Source organism: Dama dama, chromosome 19, assembly GCF_033118175.1.
Source record: "Dama dama isolate Ldn47 chromosome 19, ASM3311817v1, whole genome shotgun sequence".
NCBI classification, from domain to species: domain Eukaryota; kingdom Metazoa; phylum Chordata; class Mammalia; order Artiodactyla; family Cervidae; genus Dama; species Dama dama.
In genome coordinates, this window is record NC_083699.1 from 66,857,127 (window position 1) to 66,873,560 (window position 16,434).

General features: G+C 46.2%; 1 protein-coding gene across 4 annotated transcripts in view; it reads right to left on the reverse strand.

Moving 5' to 3' along the window:
• Positions 1-16,434, reverse strand: part of PIK3R4 (phosphoinositide-3-kinase regulatory subunit 4) — an 84,858-nt gene continuing 68,424 nt past the window's right edge. For 3 of the 4 annotated variants that reach the window (XM_061167298.1, XM_061167299.1, XM_061167297.1), the window contains exons 14-20: positions 11,879-12,043; positions 7,935-8,146; positions 6,233-6,364; positions 2,650-2,750; positions 1,979-2,067; positions 1,455-1,563; positions 1-567 (exon numbers count right to left, since the gene is read on the reverse strand). In XM_061167298.1, the coding sequence (XP_061023281.1) occupies positions 397-567; positions 1,455-1,563; positions 1,979-2,067; positions 2,650-2,750; positions 6,233-6,364; positions 7,935-8,146; positions 11,879-12,043 (979 nt within the window). In that variant the 3' untranslated portion in view covers positions 1-396. The remainder of the gene's footprint in view (positions 568-1,454; positions 1,564-1,978; positions 2,068-2,649; positions 2,751-6,232; positions 6,365-7,934; positions 8,147-11,878; positions 12,044-16,434) is intronic. The other variant, XM_061167300.1, reaches the window with a different exon arrangement.

A 16,434-nucleotide genomic window follows, 5' to 3' on the forward strand; every position in this document is an offset into this window, starting at 1 on the left:
TTAAAATGCTTGAATACAGTTTATTGGCTGTTTTGAATAGCATTTTTAATAGCAAAAAAACCCCAGCACTTATATTATAATAGCTTACAACCAACTTTCAACTGTCTTTTTTTAATACAAAATAAATTGAGATCATGTAAGTCATTTTAAATTCCTTACCTCTGTGATATATACAATAAGAAAGTGCCAGATACTACTGTCTAGTAATTCCAGCTAAGATACACACAGGGACGCCAGCAAGCTCCTTAACAACCTTGCACGGGACCTGTTTAATCATGAAATAGACGTGATTCCGAAAACTAAGCAAAGGAATCTGCACTCTGTTCTCTAAAAGCACTTTTCCTCGACTCACAGTGTGTTTATGAGTTTTTACAAACTACTCGCACCTCCCAGGCTTCACTTCCACACCTTAACAATGCCGTCCCTAGAGGCAGTCACGATGAAGCCCTGTGTGGTCTGGAAGGTGGCGACGTCTGTGATGATGTCGTGGTGGCCCACAGGCAGGGACTCCGGGCCCCTCCGCGGGCCGTCGTCACTCGGCCCCACCTTCTGCTTGTTCTGAATCTCCTGTGTGGTGGTTAAAAGCAAGGAGAAGGCCACAGTCAGAGGCGGGAGCACATCCTACTGTCTGTCTGCACCCCGGCTTCTAAGGAGCGCTGCTCTTTGTTTAGGCCGGCTCTGGTTCACAGGAGTCACAGAGGCTTTCAGAGGCACTGAGCAAGGGTGTCACAGCACAGCCAAAGAGACGGTCTAGGTGTCCAGTCACTGGACTCCACGCAGCCACTTACAAACATGGAAACTTACAGACAGGCTGATAACCTGTGCGTGTGACCTCCATCAGCTTCAAAGAACAAAGGGAAAGAACTGGGAGGCAGCGACGACCAGGGCTTGGACACACGTATGTGCCTGAGGCTCCAGCCCTCCCGAAGCTCACTGCCACTCGTGACGGAGCGCCGCCTGCCCCGCACTCGCAGGAACACCAGCTCCTTTGCGGCCTCTGCCCGACCAGGAACCCCAGCTCCTGAGCCCCGCTGGCCAGGTGTGAGTCCCCACACTGCTGCTTACCAGCCGGCGGACCTGAGACCAACTACTCAACCTCGATGTGCTTAACTTTCTCATTTGCAGAAGGAAGATAATAAAGGCATGAAGTAGGACCCAGCAAGTGTTGCAAGTGCTTACTTTGCCCCATGTACTTATACATGCACTTTCTATGTTTATTCTACCTTAGTAAACTCAGTTTTAAAAATAGAGAAAAGAAAAAAAAAAAAAAAAAAGAGGAAAAAAAAAATACAGAAAAGTCAAGAGAAAATAAAATACTTTTTAAATTCAAAGAAATATTGCCACTCTTGGCTAAAGCCATTTATGGTATTTATGTCAGCATAAATAAACATGATATTTATGTCAGCCATTTTTGTTCCTACAAAAGTTGAAAGGAAAACAAAGATTGCTCATACCTGGACGACTTCGGTGCCTTCAATGATTTTCCTGTAGTAGGACACAGACGGAGAACTCGTGCTCCCTGCAACGATGTACGACCTCTCTGGGTAGGCCAAGTCCCAAAACCTGGGGAGGAGGAGAGAAGGTACGACTGATCACTGACTGACACTCATCAATGCTGGTGTGTCCTCTTCTGCGTTCGGAAAAGAGGTTTTTCTAGAAGAGCCTAAAATCAGTTACAAATGAAGTATTAACAGCTGTCCCTGAAAGATGTGGATGACTGCAAACATCATACCACTGCTGGTATCTATAACAAACACCCCCTTGTGGTAACCACTGTTAAGTTACCATTCTCCTCTCAAGTGCTGAATGGGAAGTGTCTGCACTGTACCTTACTCTCATGTCTGAGCACGCTGTCAGCAGGATGGGACTTCACTGTACCTTACTCTCATGTCTGAGCCCGCTGTCAGCAGGATGGGACTTCACTGTACCTTACTCTCACGTCTGAGCCCGCTGTCAGCAGGATGGGACTTCACTGTACCTTACTCTCATGTCTGAGCCCGCTGTCAGCAGGATGGGGTTCCCATCTGCAGGACTGCAGTAGAGCCCGTGGACACTGTGAGAGGAAGGCTGAAAGGAAGTAAAGAAACGGAGAGTCAAATGTCGCCTAGACAGGATGCAGGCACTTCTAGAGATAAGTCAGCTATCTGCAGTTAACTGGAGAGACCAGAGACAGATCCCGTATGTCTTAGATCTTTCTTTGGGAATTTAAGATACATTTGTTCTGCATCACCCTGAATGAAGAAGCAAAGCCTCCTCAGCTTCCTAAAACTTTCCATTTGGAATGAGAAGGATCCCAAGTAAAGGAGAGAAAAACCTTTCCTACCCTCTGCCCCAACAAAGCACCTTTAAAAAGTTATGTATGACAGGGTCACGTTCCATTTTTTGAATGACCTAAACTTTAATCTTTCCTTCTCTAATTAACCCAGATTCTACTGGGTTTCCAAAGAAACGTCACAGACCTTATGGGGCTGGCAGCCAGAACACCCACAGAAGCAGACACAGGTAAACTTGGGGAACTGTAAAGCACAGGGTAGCAATTCTGCACTTACTAAAACCCAAGCTTACAGGACAACCCCCAAACCCACCAAGGATCGTGGCTGGCAAAGCCGCCTGAGCAGCTGGGGGTGTGGGAGAGGACACTGGCCTCACCTGTAGCTCGGACAGCGGGGGCGCACTGCTGGCCCAGAGTGTAAGCCTTCGGTCACCCGTCTCCATGTCCCACATGGACACCTCGTTGTTGCCCTGGACAGCTGCGGGAGACAGGCCAGCGTTACTTGGACGAGGGCTCCGCGCAGCGAGTCCACGTCCTGGCAGAGGAAGTGAGCCTGCACACATTTCCATTTGCTCCCCACCCTGTGGGAAATGCTCACGGACACTTTAAGCCACGCTGTCACCCTGCCTCCAAGCTGAAGGGCAAAAAGGAAATGTTCTGACAACCTACTGGGCAGTATTTTACTGCCGTCCAGCTGAGTGTAGAGGTGTGTCGGGTGGAAAGCAGAGCACAAACAGATTCTGCCCTCAAGAAACCTACAGTCTAGCAGGAAAGAAAAAAATACAAAGTGTAAGACAGTGAGCACAGAAGACAGAATGCAAAAGCCCAGGTGCACTCGGGAAGGAAAGGTCATACCCGGGGGTGACTGGATGAGCGAGGCCACTTCGGGGAGCACTGTCCTGGGACAGACATGGGGGCACCGGGTCACGGGGGCAGGCAGGACGGAAGGAGCCGAGCACACCCAGCCGTGTCCAAGGGTCGTGGTCGGACTGGGGCACGTCTGAGATGAGACGAGCGCAAGCAAGGGCAGAGGGAGACGCTGGGAACGGTCCCTGCACGCCTGAGAGGGGACTTCTCAGAAGTACTTTTGAGCAGCGTTTTGAGGAGTGACAATAGCCCAGTCTTCACTTCTTCATTAATGTTTACTGAACCGACTCTGTTTACTGTGAGCCAGTCCCTGTCCTGGATCTTGAGGAAAGGAGGACAAATAATACAAAAAAAAAAAGAAAATTCCTTTTCACAGAACTCACACCCTACTGGTGACAACAATCCCAGCAAAACGCAGAGGCCCTCAAGCAGGAATCTGCCCGAGCTCAAGGGGAAGGTCAGAAAGCCCTGTGGTCGGAACCCGGTTTTACTGCGCCGTGCTGTATGCTGCTCACACCCACACCTTTGAAAACAGTCCCTCTGACAGTAAGTGCTCCTCAAATGATCCTACTTGGGGCACGCCATCTGTTTCCTGCTGGAACCCTGACTGGCCAAGAGGGTGGGTGAGGAAGCGGGAATAGACCCCACAGAACCTCTGGGCCACAGTGGTGAGCCTGGCTGTTACGTGAGAGGCAGTGGCAGGTATCGAGCAGAAGGAAGAACCAGCCTAAGAGGAGGGATTCACTAATAGGAACAAGAGATGATGTCATCTGGGCTAGGGGACAGTGGTGGAGACAGTAAATGGTGGTCACTTCTGGACACACTTTGGACACACTTTAAGACAGGACATATACAAGTGGCTGCTGAACTGGAAGTGAGAAGTGGGATGAGAAAGAGAAACAAAACCAAGGACAATGTCAGGGCTCCTCCGGAGCTTCAAGCTGAAACGGCTTCCAGGGACACTTTGGGCGGAGCGAGCTTGTCCCAGGGGAGGTGGCGGTGGGTGGGGGGCGGGTGGAGAGGAAACCAAGGTTCCAGCTTCGGCAGGTCAAGTTTCAGCGGGCTATCAGACATCTTAGGGAAGATTTTATTTTCTAATTATTAGACTTTTATTATTAAAAATGATGTTAAGATTTAACAGGAGTGATATAATCTTAGGTGATAATGTTGAACAATCTTTGCTGACTAAGTTGTTACCCTTCAAAAAATAATGAGCCAAGATGAACTTGAAAAGTAGAAGACCAACAAAATGAGCAGATATCCAGATAGCAGTTTACTAACTGCTTTCCTTTGCATCAGTTTCCATGTCTTTAAAAACCTATGCCCTTCTCACCACACAGGGAAGCTGAGGTGCTGAAGCAAATCTTCAAAGATCAGTATTACGGAGTAATTTTCTCTTTGCAAGTGACAGAGCACTTCTGTCCTTAACTGTCCTTAATTTTTTAATTAATTTGTTTTAACTGGAGGATAATTACTCCACAATATTGTGATGGCCTCTGCCAAACAGCATATATGTGTCCCCCATCCTGAACCCCCGCTCACTTCCCTGCCCACCCCATCCCTCTGGGTTGTCCCAGAGCACTGGCTTTGTTGCTCTGCCATCTGTTTCACACATGGTAATGTACATGTTTCAACGGTATTCTCTCCAATCATCCCAGCCCCGCCTTCTCCTGAGTCCAAAGTCTGTCCTTTCCGTCTGTCTCCCCTGCTGCCCTGCATCTAGGATCATCGGTACCGCTTTTCTAAATTCCATATACATGCGTTAACAGACAGTATTGGTCTTTGTCTTTCTGACTTACTTCACCCTGTATAATAGGCTCCAGGTTCATCCACCTCATTAGAACTGACAAATGTGTTCCTTTTTACAGCTGAGTAGTATTCCATTGCATGTACCACAGCTTTTAGGGAAGATTTTAAATAGGTAGATATAAAAACCTGAATAAATTTGGTACTGTTTTGTTTGGGACTGGATGTGCTCACACAGGGAGCCAGTGCAGAAGGACCAAGACTGAGCCCTCGGGCTGGCCACAGATTAAGAGTAGGAAGAGGAGAAACAAACAACAAATCAATCAATAAAAGAACCAAGAGAAAAAAAAAAAAAAAGAACCAAAAGAGTGATGACCTCAAAATCAGAGGAGGAAAGTGTTTCAGAGAGAGGAAGTGATCAACCAAGTGAGCGACAAGTCCTGTAAGACGCAGGGTGCATGATGGCCACGGGAGGCGGCAGCGTGAGTGATCGTGACAGCAGGCGGGCTAGAGACGGACACATGGGCAGGGAGGGGCCACATGGAGAAGAGGGGGCAGGGGGCCTGGAGGGGACGCGTGGAGAGGAGGGGGCAGGGAGGGGCCGTGTGGAGAAGAGGGGGTAGGGGGCCTGGAGGGGATGCGTGGAGAGGAGGGGGCAGGGAGGGGCCGTGTGGAGAAGAGGGGGCAGGGGGCCTGGAGGGGATGCATGGGGAGGAGGGGGCAGGGAGAATGGAGCCGATGTGTGGGGAGGAGGGAGCAGGGGGCCTGCAGGGGAGAGACCAGGAGGAAACACAGAACAGTAAGCGCCACTGCTTATGAAGCACTCACTGTGTACCAGACCATATGCATCACATGTGTTATCTCACATTCTTACAACTCCACTAGACAAATATTTTTAACCACATTTTACAGTTGAGAAAAATGAGTTTCAAAGAGTTGCCCAACTGTCTTGCCTAAGAATCTATACAAGGAAATCTGAACACCCAATAAGAGAAGGGGAGGGAAGCTTGTAAGAAATGCAACAGAAATGGCCACTGAGAGGGATGACCCAAGGTTTCCAGCTCAGATTTTCAGGAAGATGATGGCAACTTTAGCAAAAAAACAGGGAACACAGGAGAAAGAAGACAATGGGAAGGAAACAGTGGTGGACAGGAATGGACAGTGGTGTGACTGATGAGACTTCGTGAAACGCAATAAATGAGAAATGACCATGAGATGTACATGGCAGGAACTTCCACAGAATCAGAGCTGACCACAGAAACCAGCATTGGCTCACAGGTAAAATAAAACTCCTAAGATGATGAATGTGGGCAGCAGGGCCCTCTGCCCGGCCCGCCCGCCTCCTACCTGCAATCACCCAGGACTGGTAGAGCGGGTGCATGGAGAGACGCCGGACGCGGGCCCGCGCCGGGTGGCAGTGACTGGAGATGGGCAGCTGGAAGCGCATGTCCCAGCACGCCATGGCGCCGCTGCTCGTGCCTGCGGGGAGAAGCGCAGACGTGACCGCTGCAGGCTCCACATCGGCAGCGAGCCCCGCCAAGGTGAGGCTCAACCCAGCTGGCCGCTTAGAAAAGAGGCTTTGCTTTTGGGAAGCTGCCCACCCACCCCTCAGTTCCAAACAGCACCTTAGCCCAAAGGTACAGAGTGCTAGCACAGTGCTATTACAAACCCAGCAAGTGTGAAACAAGCATGAATAACTCATCAATGACTGACACTTACTAACTGCCAAAGGCACCCACGAAAAGAAACCAGAAGGCCTAGAGAAGACATAAAACCATCTGATAAAGCAAAAGACCCAGACTGCCTTAAGCAAGCAGAGGGGGTTTACCGGCGCTCGGTAATCTCAATCAGCCCCAAGCAGCAGCAGCTCCGCAGCCATCCTCAGAGCACAATCTCGGCCACAGGCCCTTTTCTCTGAGCCTTCTGCAGACAGGCATGGCTGTCCGGGCACAGCAGACCCTGGAGAGACTGCCTGCACGTTTGCCCACGACATCTGAGACCCCACAGAGAGAACGCCACCCATCCCAAAGAACAGTGTGCACTCTAACGCCGAGACTGGTCTCCAGGTCCAGTGGAGATGGGGCTGGGAAATGACCAAAGGGGCGGCGGGCCGCTCTGTCTCCCAGCCCCTCTGCAGGCCCCTCAGAGCTGGTGGGGCTGCGTGAGGGCCACCGGGGCAACTTGCTAACCTGTGGCGTGTGTGACAGCTACTTTCCTCGGCCTGGCACTACATCTTCCTGTGCCAGGGCAGCTTAGGCAAAAAATAATGTATTTCACACAAACCATATAAAATAAAGGGCTGATAATGAACGTCACAAATGCAAGACAGGGAATCTATTGAATAGAAACTAACATTCATGCGGAGCAGAGTCTAAGTCTTCTGAAAGAGTGTGTCAAGTGGCAATGAGTAAGCTCTAGTACCTTCCAAAGGGACAGGTTCAAAGCCTGGCAGGGGGAGGGGGGGCAGTGAAAATAAAACAGGAAAGCAGCAGCAAGATCACAGGGTATGTTTCAGCAAGCAAGGAAAGGCGGTGGGAAGGGGTCACAAGGCAAGCAGCCACTGTTCAGCTCTCCTCCTGTGCTAGACGCTTTCACCTCATTAAATCCTCAAAGCCGCCCTTGGAGAGAATGGGCCCATGTGAAGATGAGGATAGTAAGACCAGAAGGGTGAAGCAGCTTGCCTGTGGTTACTGGGATTTAAAACTGAGCGTGCTCAAATTCAAACGCTCGCATCCCATAAACCCAGCCTGTTGCTTCCCTGGCAGAGTTAAAAAAACGCCAGCAAATCAGACCACTGCAGAGTAGAACCTCGTTTAAAAACAGAGAGAGTAAATTGTTATATACACTGGATATTGACCTCACTCTTTTAAATTTGTTTTTTAATGAAAAAATTGAAATGCAAGTATTATAATAATTATGGGGGGTAAAAAAAAAAAAAAAGGACAAGGGGGAAAATTACCAATGAAGACAAAGGAAAAGAGCTTTCTTAAGAGGCACGACTGACAGCAGCATCCAGACCCAGTCAAGGACCTGAAAGGCAGCTCCCTACCGATGCAGAGCCAGCACTGGTGGATGTCCACGGCAAAGGAAGTGATGAGGCCTGCCTTGAGATCGTGCCTCAGCGTCCAGGCGTTGCTGGAGGAGCGGAGGTCCCAGCCCACCAGAGCACCGTTCACAGTGGCGTAGGCCAGCACAGACTGAGCCCCGGAGCTGAAGTGATGCAGGTCCACCACGCAGCCGTCCTCCTTCTGGTCTAGGACTCTAGGAGACACATGCCAAGAGGCAAAGACTCGTCCATCACTAAAGACACAGCACCCGCCCTCCACCGCAGATCAATCTACATCCATCACTAAACACACAGCACTTGCCTCCACTGCAGATCAATCTATATCCATCACTCACTAAACACACAGCACCCGCCTCCACCGCAGATCGATCTACATCCATCACTAAACACACAGCACCACCTCCACCACAGATCAATCTATATCCATCACTAAATACACAGCACTCGCCATCACTGCAGATCAATCTACATCCATCACTAAACACACAGCACCCACCTCCACCGATCAATCTACATCCATCACTAAACACACAGCACCCACCTCCACCACAGATCAATCTACATCCATCACTAAACACACAGCACCACCTCCACCACAGATCAATCTACATCCATCACTAAACACACAGCACCCACCTCCACCGATCAATCTATATCCATCACTAAACACACAGCACCCACCTCCACCACAGATCAATCTACATCCATCACTAAACACACAGCACCCACCTCCACCGATCAATCTACATCCATCACTAAACACACAGCACCCACCTCCACCGATCAATCTACATCCATCACTAAACACACAGCACCCACCTCCACCACAGATCAATCTATATCCATCACTAAACACACAGCACCCACCTCCACCGCAGATCGATCTACATCCATCACTAAACACACAGCACCCGCCTCCACCACAGATCAATCTATATCCATCACTAAACACACAGCACCCACCTCCACCGCAGATCGATCTACATCCATCACTAAACACACAGCACCCGCCTCCACCGATCAATCTACATCCATCACTAAACACACAGCACCCACCTCCACTGCAGATCGATCTACATCCATCACTAAACACACAGCACCCTCCTCCACCGTGGATCAATCTACATCCATCACTAAACACATAGCACCCTCCTCCACCGTGGATCAATCTACATCCATCACTACACACACCGCACCCACCTCCACCGCAGATCGATCTACATCCATCACTAGACACACAGCACCCGCCTCCACCGCAGATCGATCTACATCCATCATTAGACACATAGCACCCGCCTCCACCGTGGATCAATCTACATCCATCACTACACACACCACACCCACCTCCACCGCAGATCGATCTACATCCATCACTAGACACACAGCACCCGTCTTCACCGCAGATCAATCTACATCCATCACTAAACACACAGCACCCGTCTTCACCGCAGATCAATCTACATCCATCACTAAACACACAGCACCCGTCTTCACCGCAGATCAATCTACATCCATCACTAAACACACAGCACCTGCCTCCACTGCAGATCAATCTACCTTCTAACCATGGTCAAGAAATAAAAACTCTGTGGCCTATCTAATACAAGGATAGATGAGCATTTTTTTAAAAATTACTTCAGAACTACAGAAGAGCTGCAAAAGTAGTGCACAGACTCCCATGTATCCTTCACTCACCTTCCCCTCATGCTGACTTCTTTTATTAGAAAGAAGGATTTAAGATTCATTGCTGTTACTGCATTAACCAATCATTCATTCCCTTTTATTACTGATAATAAAGTGAAGTAAATAAAATTAGTGATTCCTTTTTAAGTACTATTCCATTCCTTGATATACCTGTTTTGTTTTTTTTTTTTTCAAGCTGAGGTATTTTTAAACTAAAAATAATACCATAGACATACTGGCCAGCTTTCTTGATCAGTATGTATCAAGCCTCTGCACACACTACTATTTTAGCTTTATCAAGGGTCAGCAAACATTGTGTCTGTAAGAGCCAGGTAGTAAATGTGTTATGATTTATAAGTCACATACATCTCTACTGCATATTCTTTTTTTTAAAACAACCCTTTGAAAATGCAAAAATCATTCTTAATTTATGGGCCATACTGCTGGCTGTAGCTTGCTAATTCCTGTTTTAGGCAAACAATTGTATTTATAAACATTCTAACACTGACAATATTCCATAAAGTGATGATGAAAAGTCCAAATGCCAAATAAGCAGTGAAAAGGATTCACAGAGTCAAGGTAACATGAGTGGACTGAATGCAGGGCCCGTGCAGGACTTCCTGGGAGTACCCGCCATCAGGCAAAGCTAAGCCTCCTGGAGCAACCTGCCAATCCAGAGTCAGTGTTGCTCAGTGAAAGTTGCTCAGTCGTGTCTTGACTCTTTGTGATCCCATGGACTGACCATGTGATTCTCCAGGCCAGAATACTGGAATGGGGTAGCCTTTCCTTCTCCAGGGGAATCTTCCCAACCCAAGGATTGAATCCAGGTCTCCCGCACTGTATGTGGACTCTTTACCAGCTGAGCCACAAGGGAGGCCCAAGAATACTGGAGTGGGTAGCCTATACCTTCTCCAGTAGATCTTCCCGACCCAGGAATTGAACTGGGGTCTCCTGCATTGCAGGCAGGTTCTTTACCGACTGAGCTATGAGGGAAGCTGTAAGTGTTGCTCAGGGTAGACAGTAAAAACTAGCATTCGCAATGAGAAGTGCTGTCAGCGCAGAGGCTCTCCTGCACGAAACCTAGACTCTGCTGCCAGGTCCTCATGCCACGCACTCCGCCAAGAGCCCTCTGGTGATTTACACAGAACGCCGTGTGAAGGCTGCTCTGTAGCCACTGTCTGCCAAAAGGACTTCTTAGTTCAAGGTGATCATAATGGGTCCTGGACAGAAGCTGCCCAAGTCTCTTTAGTGAATGTGTTAAAAAAAAAAATAACATATCTTAATTGGTAAAAGCAAAACAAAGAACAAAACAATACAAACAAATAATAGAGTCCTAGGTGACCCAATCGTCCCCGGCTCTTCCTCAGCTGCCCAATGGCGGTGAGCTGTGATCCACTGGAACTGTGGAGGCGCCTGCTGACTCTGCTTCCTCCCTGAGGGTCCGCGCTGGGCCTGCCCCGCCCCTCGCCACCACCTGCTGTGGCCACACCGGGTGTCACCCCTCCAGGCCGTCTCCCCGATCCAGCCGGAAGCTGGCCCCCATCCTGGTCACAGGGCATGCCGGCATAATGCACTGAAGTCATCAGTTCTCTGGTCTGTCTCTCCCACTAGGCTCGTTTCTTAGAGAGTATAACAAACACATCTTACTCATTTCTTGAATTTTCTGTGTGCAGCACATACTAGTCAGCTGAAAAATTGTTCTGTTTGACCTTTAAATATCTTACCTTGCATGGGTTTAATCTACAAGCAACCACAATCTGTAAAAAGTGGAGGAAATTCTTAGATAAAGCCAGCCAGGCTCTTGTTTTTAAAATGATAAGCAAACCATCTGACTGAAGGCTCTGCTCCATTCCCAGCAACTTCAGAGGCTTTACTGCCAAGTGACAAAATGCTGACCACACTTTTGAGTTTTCTTTAATGAAGAACACTCACATTTTCGAAACCAGCAGCCAGAGCTGAGACAGAAGATGTAACTGATAATTAGGTTATTCAGATTCCAGACTGGGATGGGCCACAAGTTCAAAGCTGCCCTTCTAACCTTTGGACAAATTGGCAGAAATAGTTTCCTCAAACTGTATGTGATAGATTTGAGTTGGAAACCCAATTTTATTCATTTCATGTGCTTAAAAAAAGAAGTACATTGTCACAGGCCCTCAGCTGATCCAAACTGTATTACAGAAGGAGGGTTTCATTATCCCAGGACACCAAATGCAGTTTAAAAAACACAAATGACAGACAGATACCTGCTTTGCAGAGGATGAATCTTGGGAGACTTGGGCAGCTTAGAGGCCTCAATCGCAAGAAGCTGGACAGCACCATTATCAGACGCTATGGCTAAGTAGTGGGAACCCTGGCAGAATGTGAGTGTCTTGACACGGCCTCCGATTCGGCTATACGTGAGGATAGACCTGCACAGAGAAAAGCAGAACTGTATTTCTGAAAAGCCACAGAGTATTATTATTGCTGACCTTAAACAGCTACATGACTATTAACAAACAAAAAATGATATCCGGAGGTCCGTTTCACTCCTTGGTCGTGTAACAGAAATAATTCCCCTCAGAAGCACTGGTACAAAACCACCTTTCCTTCTGATATTTTTCAGTGGCCATCTTCACACGCTTCTCTCTGATCACAGAAAGACTGTCCATCCTCCTTTCCAGCTGGAACTCCCACACGGTGGCCCTGACCCAGCTTGCTTCCTTCCTGCAATTCCTGAAGCCCTCCTCTTACCCCTGCAGTTATTCTATAATCCCGCAGGTGCTGCCTGCCATAGCAGGACAGCACTGGCTTTGGAATCTGAGGGCCAAGTTCCACTAACTGACCACCAGTATGATTTGAGTCAAGCCATTTAACCTGCACTGCATCTCAGTTTACCCACTTACTGCCCAACGCTTCTAACTAGGACATGGTGTAGCTCAATTAACATATAAATCATGAAACATTCATTAACGCACAGTATCACTATAGTATTCAGTCTCTCCCACACACACATTGACCTCTGATTCTGTCTATCCTCCTCCTTTAAATTTACCACTGAACCTCCTGAATATGACGAGCGGTGCCTGCCTCCCTCACTGCAGAGCTCCTCCTTCATCACCCTCCACAAGGGTCACATACTCAGCCTTCTATGGGGCCACTCCTTAAAGGTCACAAGCCCCAAAGCACCAAAATTTATTCACCGCTATCTTCTATAACTTTATTATACAAGTTAATACATCTTAAATATACAAAAACTATTAAGACAAAAGAAAAGTAAAAACAACTCTACCACCCAGAGAGGAACACTTTCATTGTTGCTAAGTTGCGTCTGAGCCTCTGAAACCCCGTGGACTGCAGCCCCCGAGGCTGCTCTGCCCAGGGGATTTCCAAGACAAGAATACTGGAATGGGTTGCCGTTTCCTTCTCCAGGGGGTCTTCCAGACCCACGGATCAAAACGCTTGTCTCCTGCATTGTTAAGCGGATTCACCACTGAGGTACCTGGGAAACCCACAGAGGAACACTACAGACATTATTATATAGACTTCCAAAGACTTCTATTCACAATACAATATATTCACATTTGATTTATAAGTAAATACGGAATATTTTATATATTAGTCATGCCTCTCCAATTCACTTCTTCTTAATAGCAGCTTTGCTGAAATACAATTCATATGCCATAAAATATAACATTCTAAAGTGTACAACTCTGTGACTTTTGTAGCATGCCCTGGCATTTTATCCCTTCTATGGCTAAATAATATTCCACTATATGGATATACTGTATTTGCTTATCCATTCAATAGCTGATAGACATTATGGTTTCCATTTTTTGGGTATTATGAATAATGCTACTATGAACACTCATTTATAGATTTTCATGTGAACAAATGTTTTCAGCTCTCTTAGGTTTATACCTAGGAGTAAAACTGCAGAGTAATAGATAACTCTATGATTAGCATTTGAGAAACTGTCAAATCTTTTTCCAAACTTGCTGCATCATTCTACACTCATACCAGCAAAGTACAAAGGTGCTAATTTCTCCACATTGTCTTCAGCACTTGTTCTCATCTTTTTGATTATAGTCATTCTAGTGGGTGTGAAATGGTATCTCACTGTGGTTTTGATCTGTATTTCCCTAAAGATGCAGAGTATCTTTTTTGTATACCTACTGGTTACCCCTTCATATTCTTGGGGGACTGGTTCCAGGACCCCCAGCAGATTCCAAAATCAGTGAATGCACTAGTCCCTCTAGGCCCTCTATATACAAGGGTTCCATATCAACAGAAAATATTCTATCCATGGTTGACTGAATCTGCAGAACCCACAGGTATGAAGGAAGGGCCAACTCTATCTGAATCCTCTGCTTTTTAATTATTTGTTTTTTTATTGTTGAGTTAAAAGAGTTCTTTATATATTCAGAGTATTTAAACATATGATTTAAAAACATTTATCTCATTCTGTGGATTGTCCTTTCACTTTCTTGACAGTGTCCCTTGAAGCACGAATGTTTATAATTTTGGTGAGATCACATCTATTTTTTGTCACTGTGTTTTCTGGTGGCATATTTCAGAAGTGAAAGTTGCTCAGTCATGTCTGACTCTTAGTGACCCCGTGGACTATACAGTCCATGGAATTCTCCAGGCCAGAATACTGGAGTGGGTAGCCTTTCCTGTCTCCAGGGGATCTTCCTAACCCAGGGATCAAACCCAGGTCTTCCTCATTTCAGGCGGATTCTTTACCAGCTGAGCCAGCAGGGAAGCCCAAGAATACTGGAGTGAGTAGTCTATCCCTTCTCCAGCGGATCTTCCCGACCCAGGAATCAAACCAAGGTCTCCTGCATTGCAGGTGGATTCTTTACCATCTGAGCTGCCTAAATTCAAGGTCATGAAGAATTACATGCCTATGTTTTCTTCTACAAGTTTTACAGTTTAGCTCTTACATTCAGGTCTATGATCCATTTTGAAAAATTCTCTGCAAATGCATTCTTCTGCATGCAATTGCCCAGTAACCTCTACACCATCTGTTCAGGCTATTCTTTCCCACACTCAGCTGTCCCGCACCTGTGTCAGAAAGCAGTGACCATAAACATACCCCTGCATGTCAGTTCTAGCCCACTGATTAACACATTTATCCCTATGCCAGTAACACAGTGTCTTGACTGCTGTAGCTTTCTGGCAAATCTGGAAGTTGTGATTTCTCCAACTCAGTTCTTTCCTTAAGACGGTCTTGGCTATTTAAGTCCTTCGCATTTCTTCATGAATTTTAGGATCAGAATGTCAATTTCTGTAGAAAAGGGCAGCTGGAAATTTCATAGGGAAAATCTGAGGATCAATTCGGGGATGTCAGCTATATTAACAAACAGCAAAAGTTTTCCATTGAATGAACATGAGATGTGTTTCTACGGAGGTCTTCTACAAATATTTTTAAATATCATTTCTTTCGGTGATGTTTGTAGCTTTCAGTATTCAAGTCTTGTACTTTTCTGTTAAGTTTATTCTTCACTATTTTATTGTTTCTGATGCTCTTGTATATAGAATTGCTTTCTTTAGTTCATCTTTGGATTGTTCGTTGTTGTTGGTGGTGGTTTAGCAGCTAAGTGGTGTCAGACTCTTGCGATTCTGTGGACTGTAGCCCACCAGGCTCCTCTGTCCATGGGATTCTCCAGGCAAGAATATTGGAGTGGGTTTCCATTTCCTTCTCCAGGGGATCTTCCCGACCCAGGGATTGAACCCGGGTCTCCTGCATTGCAGGCAGGTGATTTACCAACTGAGCTATGAGGGAAGCCCATAGTTCACTGTTAGCACACAGAAATCCAACTGACTTTTACACATATAAACACAATACGATCTTATGTTCTACAACTTTTTGTTGAACTCATTTGTTAGTTCTAATAGGCTTTTCTTTTTATTGCTTACTGTCTGCTAATACAGTTTTACTTCTTCCTTTCCAATCTGGATGCTTTATATTTCTTTTCCTTATCTAACTGACCCTACTAGGAACCATGAAAGCAGTGAGAGTGGACATTCTTACATGGCTCACCTCAGGGAAAAGTGTTTGGTCTTTAACTATGATGTTAATGGGCTTTTCATAGCCGTCATTATCAGTACTCAACTGTAACTACTTGAGTTGCTTTTAATCACAAAACAGTGTTAGATTTTAACAAACTCTTTCTAAGAATCTTTTGAGACCATCTGACCATCTGTGGTCTTCATCTTTTATTCTATTAGTGTGATATATTCACTGATTGATTTTCAAGTGTTGGAAAGGGCTTGCATTCTTGGGATAAACTGCACTTGGTCATAGTATATTATCCTTTTAACATGCTGAATTTAGGTTACTAGTATTTTGTTGAGGATTTTAAAGCCCATATTACCTATGCACCTTGGTCTGCTGTTTTCTGGTGATATATTTTGCCTGGTAGTGGTATCAGGGTAACACTGTCTTTATAGAATGAGTTAGGAAATGTTCCCTCATCTATTTTTTTGAAAAAGTTTTTGAAGGATGGGCGTTAATTCATTAAGTATTGTTAGAATGCACCATGAACCCATCTCAGCCTGGACTTCTCTTTGTGGGAAGTTTTTCTTTTAATTACTAACTTGTTTTCTATTTCTTCTTGATTACCTCTGATAGGTTTGTATCTCTCTAAGAATCTAATATATCCATTTCACCTAGGTTATTTCATTTGTCGGCATACAATTGCTCATAGTATTCCTCTGTGCTCCATAGCGATGGACTCAACAGTAACATCCCCTCCTTCCTAATTTTAACTTTAGTAACTCTCCCTTTTTAAATTGGTTACTGTAGAAAAGGTTTGCC